Here is a 14703-nt window from a genome sequence, read left to right as displayed (position 1 = left end):
GCATGTACATAAAGTACTTAATGCAAAAAATGCTCATTGAATGAGTTCAACAACATTGTTCATTTGAATGGGTTTATAGATCCTGTTTTCAGGAGAATTTGCTCTTACTTTGATAAGTTGAGTAAAAAAATTTAGTAAGATCATGCATGGTTGTGTGTGATAAGAGACACACTTAAAACATTTTATGAATGTGTATACGAGTACCATGAAGTATCTAAATTACCCCAGATAATGGTTAAGCAATCCAGACATATCTTTTGAATGTGTTCAAGGAAGAATAAGTGTCCTGCTTAGAATTTTAAGGTGAGAGCGCCTTAAACTTATCTCCCCTATGGCACATGCGGTGCACATAAAATCTGATGATTTGGGAAAATATGTAACTTGATAAGTTGTGACCAACAGAATTGTCAAATAATTTTCTAATTATCCCCAAACCAGGATGGCTAAGGCTATCAAGCCTAATATTTAATTCATTAATACTTAGAAAATCATTGTGTACGCAACAATATTGAGTACGAATAGAAACATACATACAAAATTATCGAATATTGTATCCAATGGATATGATATTGGACATTTTACTATATGTAGTAGTACAAGTATATGCTAATAATATGTTGGGATAATTAGGAGATCACCCGAGGTCTTTGATATGTGCAAATGAGTTTATCCTCCATTTTCTGCATTAGATTGTGGTCCTCCTTCTGATGAAGATTCTGAGAACAATCCTTTACTAGAATCTGGTTGTTATTTGCAAATTTTCAAGTTTATCCCATTGAACTTATTGGCCTTTTAATAACTTTGCGATGTGGTTCGACCATATGTTTGACGGTTTGGTAATCATAGATACAATAGTTATATAACCACACATTTGACAAACTTGAGAGTTGTCTTTTGATCATTTGAAAACGACAGATTCCTATTAAGAGATAATTCTATCTTTGGTTGTCTATGAGCCTCCACTTTACTTCGAATTCCTCATGGTTCTCTTTTGTGACCACTAACTTGCATAGTATTCTCGGTACGAGCAAGAATTTCAAATAGTGGTATAGCACCCGTTGGGTGAATCTGATGATTTTAAGAAATTTCATGTTTCTTCATCATAAAAATGGTAGTACCATCATAAGAGGATGTAAAGTGTGTTAAGAGCATATGGAAATATTTGATCACGAGATCTCAACTTGAAGTTGATTAAGTGACAGAATTGTGAGCTGCGATAGACTTGAAGTCTTGAAAAAAGAATGGGTAATCATTCGCGATGTGCTCAAGGCATCATGTTTATGTTAAGGGAAATATTTAGGGTGAATAAAAAGTCATCCATTATATACTTAGTATGGTTGGGACACATAAAATGCATATGAGTGTAGCAACTTTAGAGTCACCGCCAAAAATATAGACGTTGCATGTTTGACATTTGTTAGTCACTGTGAAAGTATAACCATAATGTGATGTGGACATTGCAAAAGTGTTGAGACACTCAATTGTTGCCATAATTATGGGATCCATCTTGATGGATGGACAACACTATAATTATAAATAGTGACATAGGCTTCACTGCCATGTATTTTACCAATGTAATAGACGGTAATCACTGGTATATGCAAATATTGGCATAGTTTGCTGTGACACATTCAATCAAAATGAGGCTTGACTAGTTTATATTAGCACAAAAAAATACCATTTCAGCATATAACAAGTGTGCAAGAACAATATTTACTATGAGAGTAAAATATTTTAGTGAACAACAACAAATGCTTCAGAGGAGCAAATTTTATAAATGTAGCTGATGCTATCGGGGTCGTATGTGTATACCACAAATTATATAGATAACACTTTGAAGATAATCACCAAATGCGGTGTAGATCTCATAATAATAGGATGCATAATCTGACTTTTGTCAGTAGATGCTCATTGTTTCTATTACCTTGTGTTTACTATAATATTAATATTTGAAAGAGCACTTTGAAGGTAGTCATCTTGTGAAAATGACAAGATGTAGACCTCGCAGTATTGATGGATAATCTGCAAATGGTGCAGTAGATGCCAACAATACCTTGTGATTCACAAATAAAATTTGGGCTAATCACATTAATACTTGGAAGAGCACATTGAAGATAGTCATCATGTCCAAATGACAAGATGTAGATCTCATAGTAGTGATGGATAATCTGCAAATTGTGCAGTAGATACCAACAATACTTTGCGATTCACAAATAAAATTAGTCATATTAAGTATGACACTTTGTAAACCGTGTTTTGTATTTACGTTAAGATTTGCAAGAGAGAGAGAAAAAAAATCAAGTGCAAAACATCGTTGTTGCGCTTAGTATCTTGGGATCCATTCTAGATGGAATGATCGACGCACCCAATAACGTAGGTCAATGCCTTGGGACTCAACCAATATGATACTACAAGGTATTAACCAAGATCTAAGATAACAATAAGCCTGATGGCTTGTGTTGAAGTAGTATTAAGCCTGATGACAGGGATGAATTTGCGAGTTCAGGAATCTTGATAGCTCTGAATGCAAATTAGTCAATAGAGATAAGGTTCCTTATCTTCGTGTTTGGTTGTGCATACAAACGAATCAAATCGATTCATTCTACGCAGACCACCTCCACTGTACCACGCTGGATGATCCAACAGGATGGATGGCGTCGCGTCAGGAGATGGAGAGCCGCCGCCCCATGCGCTCGCCGGAGGGCGTCGTTGCGGAGGACCGGCCAACAGCTGTATCTTTGGGTGCGGCCGCGCGCCTCAGCCGTTAGATACCTCTGCCACCAGTTTGTGTGCCGCGCCAGAGGCAGAAACCACAGGTGGGTTTCGTCGAATGGCCTCTCTATGTCGCGCGCCTGGGATGGCCGTTCCGCGGGCAGTCATGCCACACGCCGTGGAGCGTCGGTCTGACGAGCGGAGCGGCGTCGAGAGGCAGTGTCGAGGGCGCCGCCTCGTATACTGCATCGCGAGGACGCACGCCGGGGCCGAGGGCCTGGCGAGCCGTTAACAAGGACGGCGTTGTCGTCAGAGAAATGTAGTCCCTGGTGATGTGATGCACAGATGTGCGCGAGGGCCGTCGGCTCTGTCGATCTTCGAGAGGAGGCCTCGCCGTCAAGGGACAGTCCAGGGGCGTTGGTCGCGGGTGCCGTGATGTGCATCTGAGAACGCCATCGGATGATGCACCTTTTCGCCGAGAAGCCGGGCCGCTGGCCGGGCGTCACTGCTGCAAGTAGAAGAAACGCCATCGCGATGTGGATGAAGTACAGTGACAACAGCCGCTTGTTCCTGTGCTTCAATGGAAGAACTTCTTCTCTTCCTTTTGTTTGTAATTCATGATTGATCAATTCTTCATGAGATTTGCGTGAGTACGTACATACAGGAGAAAAACAATCCATCATTAGATTATTGGTTGATCACAAGAATACTAGATCAAGTAGGCAAAGATTAAATAGGTAATCTCTGTTATTTTTATTTTCCTGATTGAGGCAGATCGACATGCTCTGTTCTTCCTTCTTTTCTGTTCGTTTCTTTCAGTTGCTCCCACGTATCCTTGTGGGCAGAGCATCTTTGACTAGTGAATCGACGGAGGGCTGAGGCCCTTGTTCTTCATGTTGTGGCCTATCTCTCTAATGGAGAGCAAAGTGCATGATAACGTGTTTAAAGTTGAAAGTAAAGAACGAGAGAGTTTGATTGAAAGATGATCCATCAGTCTTTATTGATGATAGAAGTGGGGTATTTATACCCAGGCGGAAGTACAGATGATGCTTGGTGGTCAAGTAAACACATAGTTACTTGAGAGCCAAGGAATTACATAGTTGCCTTGAGAACCAAGGAAGTACATGGTTGCTTGAGAACCAAGCAACCTATCTAACAATTAACTTAATCCTACTCCCTCCTTCCATCTATATAGGGCCTAATGCGTTTTTCGAGGCTAACTTTGACCAAATGTTAGAGCAATAATATATGACATGCAACTTACACAAAGCACATCATCAAATACGTATGTGAAAGGAGCTTTCAATGATATAATTTTCACATTATGCATGTCATGTAGTATTAATTTTATCAATAGTCAAATGCGGTCTTGAAAAACGCATTAGGCCCTATATAGATGGAAGGAGGGAGTAATTAGAATAATTAATAAGCAACTATTCTATTCTTAACAATTGCTACCGACGAGGTCCATCGCATCATCGAACTGCGCAGTCGCATGCTCATGGGAGTGACTCGACCGCCCGATCCCTGCGTCGTCTTGCTCAACTTGATCTGACACCAAAACAGCAACTTGAACCCTTTCAAAGAGAAAAACAGCAACTTGAACCGTCACCAAACACTAAACAGAGGGGCTAAGCAAAGGACGACGCGACCCTGCTTCGAAGCTACAGCAGGCCGGAAAGGCCCGACTCCAGCGGTCGGACGTTTCCGCCGATCCGATCCGCCCAATCCGACACGGACCAGCCCCAGCCACGCAACTTCCAGAGAGAGACGTGTCGCGTATCTTCTCTCAGATACTTAGCCGTGCTGCTGCTGTACCTCATCAGGGCGACACGCTAGCTCGCCTCGAGATTAGCTATAGTACTCCTATGCACTTGACCTGGTTGCGCCTGAGATGCAGTGAACCAATCACAGGTGTTACCTGTCGCGGCCGTGGAAGGGTCGCAATCCTAAGGCCTTATACAATGAAAGGTGCTTAGAGAGATGCTTGGAAAAATAAACCGGATTTTTCTGAAGCACCGGTGCCTATTTCTTCAGGAGAGACGCTTAGTTAAGCGTCTATTCTATATAAATAAACACCGATGCTTAAGAAAAGCCTAATTTATTTCTTTAAGCACCTTCCCTAAACACCTCCCATTGTACAATGCCTAAAAGGCTCACGTGCATGATGGCCGCATCGGTCGTGTGGTTGGAAAGCACCGGGTGGTATTTCCGGCGCAATCACGGGAAAATCACAGCCACACGTGACACGTCCCCCAGATAACGTGAATCCAGCGGACTCGAACAAGTGAAAATAAAAGGACAGACTGAGACCGTACTAAGATACACAAATCAATCATGCAGTGACAATCAATCAGCACACAATCATGGCCGCCTAGCTAGAGGAAATTCCGGCGGAGTGCAATTATTAGCTGCCACGCCAAGCCGACGTGTTACCCCGTTGCTTGTCCTCTCTGCACATGTACGTACCGTCCGTCGTCACCATCCTATATATTCGTCGCCTGATTAATCCAGGCTCTCCAGTAACTGATTGATCAATCAACTAGTGAAACCGGCACGTATATTTCTTGTATTTGACTCAACGGGGCTCAAGAGCCGGCCGGAGGAGCTCGACGGCGAGAGGAGATCGACCGCCGCCACTGCCATCCCCACTTGGCCAAAATCACTGTTCTGACCTTGTCAGAAATCTTTAACACAAAATAATCTCTCTCAGAAACTATTTCACAATCTGACCTTTTCTGAAAAGCCAAACCTCATGGCATTACTAACCAAAGTAGAAACGTCGTACTATTCAGCGTTGCCAGCCTGCCACGTGGCAAGTCAAAACGCCAAACTGTACCGCGTTGGTAGAAACGCCAGACCATTTGGCGTTGTTGTTGCACGTCACAACGCCGAAGTCTGTAGCGTTGCCCTCCTGGTCCTTCAAAACGCCAATCTCTCATGTCATGTGTCAGCCACTAAGGCACAACATGTAGTACCCATTGTAGACTTTGACCTTCAGGTATGAAAAGCCCGAGTTTCGCAGATACTATGCCGACCTCTTGCCGTTTCTATACGTGAGAGCAACTCCAACCAGCCAACCCAAAAGGACAGCGATTCTGCCCGCTTTTTGCCCGTTTGGGTCAGTCAACCTCTCGCGGTTTTTGTACGTGAGAGCAACACCCATTTCTGCTTTCGCGTTTGGGTCAGCGCTTGCGCCCATCGCTGGTCGGACCCATTTTTCGAATCCGCGCGCAAAAAAATAAATTATGCAAATATTTTGAAGTTAAAATGTTAAATAAACATAAATGCCGGCCAGAAAGGCCGGCGAGAGTCCACAAATCCACGTCACATTAATTAAAAACATTTAATTAAACTAAAAACGAGGAGGAGACGCGCTGCTCGAGGTGTCCTCGTCGTCGTGGTGGGGGGCGGTGAGGTCGATGAGCGTCGGTGCCGGACCCAGCCCAGGGGAACAGAAGGGTGGCTAGATGGGGACGGGAGGCTGGAAGAGGATGAGGGCGCCCCCTCCCCTTCTTGCACACTCGGATTAAAAAAGGCTGCCTGCCGTCAGTGACGATGGGCCCGCGGTTTGCGATCGTCATTAATAAAGAAGCGTGGGTTAGTTGACAGGCTGCCATGTGGGGACGCGGTGGACACCGAGAAGACACGTTGACGCGTCCGCTTTGTATCCGCGCTGACATAATTTATGCACAAATTTTGGCTGAAAATGGGTCCACGCGGACACGAAGCAGACGCGTTTCGTAAATGGGTCGGCGCGTTGGGCCATCACTTTTGTCCGCGGTGACCCAAAACCGACGGTGACGGACGAAATGGGTCGCCGCGTTGGAGTTGCTCTGGCTACCGCATCACCCGCAGGAACACCGAGAAATAAACGAACCATTATTTTAGTACCTAATTAAATTCTACAATCCGAAAGAGATTAATTTAATATATTTGGCACATGGACTACAAAATAATAGCAATGCTAACCTCTTCCATGGCCAAACATTATCGGCAAGGCAAGGCAGCAGCCCTCCTACAACCATATTCTCCTTGATGCCAACGCCACAGCCTTTGGCGTGGTGATGTGTATGGCGTTTCTACCAACGCGGCTCATGTTGGCGTTTTGACTTGCCACGTGAGCAGCTAGCAACGCTGAATAGTTCAGCGTTTCTACTTTGGTCAGTAATGTCACGAGATTTGGCGTTTCAGAAAGGATCAGATCGTGAAATAATTTTTGAGAAAGGTCATTTTGTGTTAAAGATTTTTGACAAGGTCAAAACAGTGATTTTGGCCTCCCCACTTCACCCTTCGCCCGACGTCGAGGAGATCGAAACCGGTCGGCAGCGGCTTATTGAACAGTCTTAACTTTTTAATGCGAGTTCAACAATAACTAAAAGTACATGATATTATGTACTCCCTCCGTCTAACAGTATAGTGTCAGAAACACTCTTATATTATGTTATGAGACGAGAAAAGTAGCGCATTTTTTCATGATACCCTGCCCGTCAAAAACATGGTATAAAACGCATGTGTTTTATATGTCACTAATCGGATTGGTCGCTCGTCCATAGCCTCCACGGACTACGAATATGCGCAGATAACAACACAACAGCATTCTATCAGTCAACACCGGCGCCTACGAGCCTCGGAAATGCAATACCGTTTGCTTGTGTGCCTTCCAACGTAAGAATCCGTTGTTCATCCGTGGAATCTGGACATTCATCCCGTAGTCACTTGCGCAACCAAACAATGTCCCCGATCGGAGTACATACAGATTACTGGTCTGGTGGACAGGACAGCCGGTTAAAGCGTAGCCTGCGCAGCCGCCGCCTACCTAGGCCGATTACGTTTCTCCTGCCGCCACACCTTCCCCACCGGTCCATCGTCACCTTCCTCTTCTTCTGTCGGCTCCGTTGGCGGGAGAGTGCGGGTAACAGCATGGTTAATAACCAACAACCGACTATACGAAATGATCACGTTATATGTAGCCAACCTAATAATTATTAATATAATAGTTTGTCGTGGTTCAATTTTTTCTCTCACATAGTGTGCTGAAGTATGTGCTATCAGTTTGCTTCTCTTCTCTCTCTCCTCTTTTTTCCCCTCAGCTAGGTAAAAATCTGACGTGACATCTATTATAGTACGTCTGCGTAATTCTATTGTACTTGTTCTAGGCGAAAATCCGTTGACTTCAATGCAAGAACATCAAATTTTGAGGACAGAAAATGTGAATACTAGCTTGTATATAGTGTTGAATTTTTTTCCCTCACCAGAATACCAGGAAAGTCATTCCTTAGTGAATTTTTTTATGCAAATACAAGCAGATGGTCAAATTTGTTTAACAAAAGTTTAATAATTCTTTTTATTTTCTTCGAATTACTCCCTCCTTCCATCTATATAGGGCCTAATGCGTTTTTCGAGGCTAACTTTGACCAAATGTTAGAGCAATAATATATGACATGCAACTTACACAAAGCACATCATCAAATACGTATGTGAAAGGAGCTTTCAATGATATAATTTTCACATTATGCATGTCATGTAGTATTAATTTTATCAATAGTCAAATGCGGTCTTGAAAAACGCATTAGGCCCTATATAGATGGAAGGAGGGAGTACTATTTTCCTTATATACTCCCTCCTTCCATCTATATAGGGCCTAATGCGTTTTTCAAGACCGCATTTGACTATTGATAAAATTAATACTACATGACATGCATAATGTGAAAATTATATCATTGAAAGCTCCTTTCACATACGTATTTGATGATGTGCTTTGTGTAAGTTGCATGTCATATATTATTGCTCTAACATTTGGTCAAAGTTAGCCTCGAAAAACGCATTAGGCCCTATATAGATGGAAGAAGGGAGTAGGGTGCATCTACAACTGAGAGCCCGAGGTGCTTGTCCCTTATTTTGGGGATTTTTGGTGCGGTCTTTGTTGTCCGCCACTTCCGCCCTTTCTGCGATGGTGATGGCAGCGCCTAATAATAGCTTTTTCAGCTTCTTCTACTTCTCTGATGACACGTGAGATGCTGGATCCCTGTCGCTTCAACCGGTGGTAGCAGCCGTGCGCAATAAGTTCTCCTCCGACTTCAGTTGTGCGTGCACCGTGGATCTAGCTGACGAGATTAGGTGAACATGTTTTCCTTTCCCTCAGCGGCCAACACATTGATACTTGCGACAGGGGGGTGTATTTGTTGGGCTAATGATGCTTTCACTGCAGTGGCGTCGATTTTGGCATTTCGTCAACTCGGGCGGACATATAGGTGCGATCAGCTCAGCACCATCTTCTTCTTTGGGTCGTGGATCCTTCAGGATCAACGTAGTCGAGACTTCTCGGCAGAGATCGGTGACTTACCGGCCGCCTGCGTGGACAAACCGTTATTGTTCCAGTGATGGCGCAAAACTCCACTGGCAGCAAACTTCGGCGCATCCTCAGCATGTACGGGATGAAGGATTACCTGAGGAGTGAATTGTATTTCCATTTCTTTTTGGATATTTCTTGTAATATTGATGTTTGATTAATACATGGGTACAACTCATTTATAGAAGAAAAGATGTAGCAATTATTTTGATTTCGGAGTGGTAAAACATCTACATCATTTTTAGGAATGAAAAACACCATTTTGTAGCACGTGAGAATCCCTTGTAGGTTTTACCACACGATTTTCTTCTTTGGTCATCTTTTATTGATTTGTTCATGATATTTACCAAAAGTCACAGTTGCTTTCACAACTTTTTGAGATATTTCATTTTCATAGAAGAGACAAGATTTCCATTTTGTCGTTTTGGCCGTTGTTTCCAATCACCTGTTCCACTAGACTTTTCGTTGTTTCTTGATGTTCTTTTTCCTCTATGAATTTGTTGAAAGATTAAATATTTTTTGGTTATTTTGTGATCTGGCGAAATTAGCAGTTCTTGGAGTGACACATGCAAATAAAAAATCTTTGAACCCTCATGAGATGACGTATATAAATATAAACTCAATAATTGTCAACAAATAATGATTTGTTGATCTTACGATTTCAATTTTTTCGTGAAACAATGGGGAGAGAGGGATGGTGCCCGAAGCACTCTCTTAGGCGACAATTGTGTAAATATTTGTACTCTCCGATCCATATTACTTGTCTTATTTTGTTCAGGCGTCCTTGGCCCGAGAATGATTGCGCCAATCTTCGGTGGGAAATCTGGAACACGAAAAATGAAATGCTTGAGCAGCACACACACAAAAAAAAGATATGGATGTCGGGAGCCAAGAGAGGGATAAGGTTCCGAGACCAAGACCGCTGCATGTTGTCATTTGTTCCGCTCGGCCGGCAACAGGAAATACACAAGCAACAATCCAGGCGTAGTAAGCAGCATAGTTTACACAATTAACTTTCTTGTAAGAAAGAGATACGTACATCGAACGGGGACACCTCAGGTCCTCCGCACCAGCAGCTGTACTCCATCATGCATGCAATCTTCCACACAAAGAAACGGAAACCTCACAGGAGAAGCCATAATTTTACGCGCAGAGAGTCGAAGAAACATGTGAATTCTCCAGCGACTGGCTTCTTCTTCCCGAATGGGAATGGGCCGCGTGTGGGTATCGTGTCACCGGCCACGTCTCGCCCATCCTCCCTCCCGACTATATAAACCCCTCCTCTCCCCATCGCCTCCTCCCTCCCTTCATCCCCCTCTCCGGCGAGGGCACCGCACCATCTTTATATCATTAGATTAGTGGTACTAGTTTGAGTTTCAATTACCCGCACGCAAAGCACTCTCTATCACTCTATCTCATACCATCTTCGTATCGCTACTAATAGTTCCGTATCGAAGCAAGGTACGCGTCATCCTTGATTGATCGGCATCTCTGTCTGTGATTCGTCTGAATTTTGCTTTGGTCGTTCGCTGGAGCCTGACGCCGGCCGTCTCAGCTTGCTGTTCTTGTGCTGCAGAAGGGTTGGTCCTTTGAATTTGGCTGTCGGAGATGACGGTGACACCGCAGATCACGGTGAGCGACGGGAGGCTGGCGGTGCGCGGCCGGACGGTGCTGTCCGGCGTGCCGGACAACATCGCCGCGGCGCACGCTGCGGGGGCTGGGCTCGTCGACGGGGCCTTCGTCGGCGCCACGGCCGCCGAGGCCAAGAGCCACCACGTCTTCACCTTCGGAACTCTCCGGTGAGTTCTGTTTCTTTGTCCGTGTCTGATGAGATATAAAGAGATAGTGGTGGATAAATGTGGGGAAGGTGGATGAACACCTGGCCAAACTCCAGAATGTACCATGGATTTCTGAGTTTTTTCTTTTTCTCCTGTTCCCTTTTTCTCTACTAGCATCAAATTTTATAGGAAGTTGATTTCTGAATGCTGAGTAGTTCCAATTTTCATTAGTTTATTTGTTAAAAAAAATCATACTCCAGTTATTTTAGGAATTTTGTTACTAGTATATATTTCTTTAAAAAAATACTCCCTCCGTTCCTAAATATTTGTCTTTCTAGAGATTTCAACAAGTGACTACATACGAAGCCAAATGAGTGAATCTATGCTCTAAAATATGTCTATATACATCCGTATGTGGTGTCCATTTGAAATCTCTAAAAAGACAAATATTTAGGAACGGAGGGAGTACATCTGTGAAGAAGAATAGGAGACACTGTAGTCGTTTGCCCCGAAAAATGGCACAACATTTCGGCTCATCTTAATTACATTTCGCTATAAATTTTGTTGATGCAGCGATTGCCGATTCATGTGCCTGTTCCGGTTCAAGCTGTGGTGGATGACGCAGCGCATGGGCACCTCCGGCCGCGACGTCCCGCTGGAGACCCAATTCATCCTCATCGAGGTCCCTGCCGCCGCCGGCAACGACGACGACGACTCGGACGGCGACAGCGAGCCGGTGTACCTGGTGATGCTGCCGCTGCTGGAGGGGCAGTTCCGCACGGTGCTCCAGGGCAACGACCAAGACGAGCTCCAGATCTGCATCGAGAGCGGTAATGATCAGGAGATCTTTTTTACCAGATCAGTGTGTGGTTGTGTTTGCACTGGGGTCGTTGCTGAATTCAGTTGTGTTGGTGAGAGCAGGGGACAAAGCGGTGCAGACGGAGCAGGGCATGAACAGTGTGTACGTCCACGCCGGCACCAACCCCTTCGACACCATCACCCAGGCCGTCAAGTACATACGTCCTCCTCTTCTTCCTCCGTCTATCGACTCGAATAAAAATCTAAACTGACACGTTAGAATGTTCCTTATCTGGAATGCAGGGCCGTTGAGAAGCACATGCAGACGTTCCACCACAGGGAGAAGAAAAAGGTCAGTACTCCTGTTCGTCATTGATTTAGACGGTTGATGGGCCGTACTTGCTGTATGCGGCCGTAGATGCTGTAAGTCTACCGCGCTTATCTGATTGGCTTGTGTGCTTGTGGATTGGTGTACGCAGGTGCCGTCGTTTGTGGACTGGTTCGGGTGGTGCACGTGGGACGCTTTCTACACGGACGTGACGGCCGACGGCGTCAAGCAAGGGCTCCGCAGCCTGGCGGAGGGCGGCGTGCCGCCTCGGTTCCTCATCATTGACGACGGCTGGCAGCAGATCGGCAGCGAGAACAAGGAGGACCCCAGCGTCGCTGTCCAGGAAGGGGCGCAGTTCGCGAGCAGGCTCACCGGCATCAAGGAGAACACCAAGTTCCAGAGCAAGCATGACCAGGACGACACCCCGGGGCTGAAGCGGCTGGTGGAGGAGACCAAGAAGGAGCACGGCGTCAAGAGCGTCTACGTCTGGCACGCCATGGCCGGCTACTGGGGCGGCGTCAAGCCGTCGGCGGCCGGGATGGAGCACTACGAGTCGGCGCTGGCGTACCCCGTGCAGTCGCCGGGCGTCACGGGCAACCAGCCGGACATCGTCATGGACTCGCTCTCCGTGCTCGGCCTCGGCCTCGTGCACCCCCGCAAGGTCTACAACTTCTACGACGAGCTCCACGCCTACCTGGCCGCCTGCGGCGTCGACGGCGTCAAGGTGGACGTGCAGAACATCGTGGAGACCCTCGGCGCGGGCCACGGCGGCCGCGTCGCGCTCACCCGCGCCTACCACCGCGCGCTAGAGGCCTCCGTCGCCCGCAACTTCCCGGACAACGGCTGCATCTCCTGCATGTGCCACAACACCGACATGCTCTACAGCGCCAAGCAGACCGCCGTCGTGCGCGCCTCCGACGACTTCTACCCGCGCGACCCGGCGTCGCACACCGTCCACATCTCCTCCGTCGCATACAACACGCTCTTCCTCGGCGAATTCATGCAGCCCGACTGGGACATGTTCCATGTAATTCTTTCTTTCTTTCTTTCTCACGTTTAATTAATTGTTTTCTACTGTTTGTTCTGACTTCTGACCGATGGATGGTAATTATGAATTGATGATACAGAGCCTGCACCCGGCGGCGGAGTACCACGGCGCGGCGAGGGCCATCGGCGGCTGCCCCATTTATGTCAGCGACAAGCCTGGGAACCACAACTTCGACCTTCTCAAGAAGTTGGTGCTCCCCGACGGCTCCGTGCTCCGCGCGCAGCTCCCCGGCAGGCCCACGCGCGACTGCCTCTTCTCCGACCCGGCGCGCGATGGTGCCAGGTCAGCACCATCATCCTTCAAATCCTCCCTCTGACGTGAATGAAACTCTCCCAGATTCTATCTCAGTGCCGCTGACATGAGATCCCCTGCTTTTCTTTCTCAGCTTGCTCAAGATATGGAACATGGACAAGTGCGCCGGCGTGGTGGGGGTGTTCAACTGCCAGGGCGCGGGGTGGTGCCGCGTCGTCAAGAAGACGAGGATCCACGACGAGGCGCCCGGGACGCTCACCGGCTCGGTGCGCGCCGAGGACGTGGAGGGCATCGCTCAGGCCGCCGGCACCGACGACAGGGGCGGTGACGCCGTGGTGTACGCGCACCGGGCGGGGGAGCTCGTGCGGCTGCCCCGGGGCGCCACGCTGCCGGTGACGCTCAAGAGGCTCGAGTACGAGCTGTTCCACGTCTGCCCCATCCGCACCGTGGCGCCGGACGTGTCCTTCGCGCCCATCGGGCTGCTCCACATGTTCAACGCCGGCGGCGCCGTCGAAGAATGCACCGTCAAGACGGACGAGGACGACAAGGCCACTGTGGCGCTCAGGGTGCGCGGCTGCGGCCGGTTTGGCGCGTACTGCTCGCGGAGGCCGGTGAAATGCTCCCTCGACTCGGGTGACGTGGAGTTTGGCTACAACACCGAGAATGGGCTCGTCACGGTCGATGTGCCGGTCCCGGAGAAGGATATGTACCGGTGGACGTTGGAGATTCGGGTCTAGGCGGCATGCTCGTATTCACGATCACGGGGGTGGCTGAGGCGATCTCAGCCGTTGGATTATTTCAATTCTTGGTGCCTATTGCTTAAGAGAGATTGATCGAGAGATAAGATATTGCCATGTAGAGAGATTATGCTTTGCTCTATCACTGTGGCAAATGCAATAATGTATCCCTTCTGTACTATCATTAGGATTTGAATGAATGCAATAAAGGATGGTGCTCCTTGTAAATCGCCGACCTCCATGATCCCTATTAATTCTAATTCTCTCAACAAACAATTGATGATCCTGACTAATTTGAATTCTCTCAACATACAACTATGTCAATTCATTGTACCACCATAATACATGGAAAAGACACACCTTTGTTTTTCGGTAAATGATCTTAAGATCCGACAAAATGCCAGAGCCGGGTCTATGTTTTGGAGGGCCCTAGAGTGAGTTGATGGCATAGGCCCTTAAAAGTTAACCTCAAAATTTCAAGAACAAAATCAAGGAAAATCTCTAAGTTTTCTTTTTCTTTTTAATGAAAAGAAAATCTCTAAGTGCAGACCGCGGATTCCACAGGAGTAATTAAGGGTACACCTAGCACTCCCACGTCACACCTAGCGCTCCCACCTCACGCCGCGTAAGCGCCGGCGGCCACCTTCCCTGACCGGCATGGCGAGACGCATTTAGCTCTCCGGCTCCCTGTCCGGCAG

At 46.9% G+C, this 14703-nt stretch overlaps 1 protein-coding gene across 2 annotated transcripts; it reads left to right on the top strand.

The window, feature by feature from the left end:
- The first annotated feature begins 10214 nt into the window (after positions 1 to 10214).
- On the top strand, positions 10215 to 14233 carry LOC123068960 (probable galactinol--sucrose galactosyltransferase 2). 2 transcript variants are annotated; one of them, XM_044491667.1, is made up of 8 exons: positions 10215 to 10525; positions 10641 to 10863; positions 11416 to 11672; positions 11764 to 11854; positions 11944 to 11992; positions 12120 to 12995; positions 13096 to 13298; positions 13402 to 14233. In XM_044491667.1, exons 2-8 carry the CDS (start codon positions 10673 to 10675, stop codon positions 14003 to 14005), a joined length of 2271 nt encoding a protein of 756 aa, XP_044347602.1. In that variant the 5' UTR covers positions 10215 to 10525; positions 10641 to 10672; the 3' UTR covers positions 14006 to 14233. The 2 variants fall into 2 exon arrangements, with proteins under 2 accessions (XP_044347602.1, XP_044347603.1); XM_044491668.1 differs by having other exon boundaries at positions 10224 to 10525; positions 10620 to 10863.
- The last annotated feature ends 470 nt before the right edge of the window (positions 14234 to 14703 follow it).

The sequence above is a fragment of the Triticum aestivum genome, chromosome 3B, assembly GCF_018294505.1.
Source record: "Triticum aestivum cultivar Chinese Spring chromosome 3B, IWGSC CS RefSeq v2.1, whole genome shotgun sequence".
Lineage (NCBI taxonomy): Eukaryota > Viridiplantae > Streptophyta > Magnoliopsida > Poales > Poaceae > Triticum > Triticum aestivum.
Note: the sequence above shows the minus strand (reverse complement) of the source record. Positions and strands in the feature narration are given on the sequence as shown.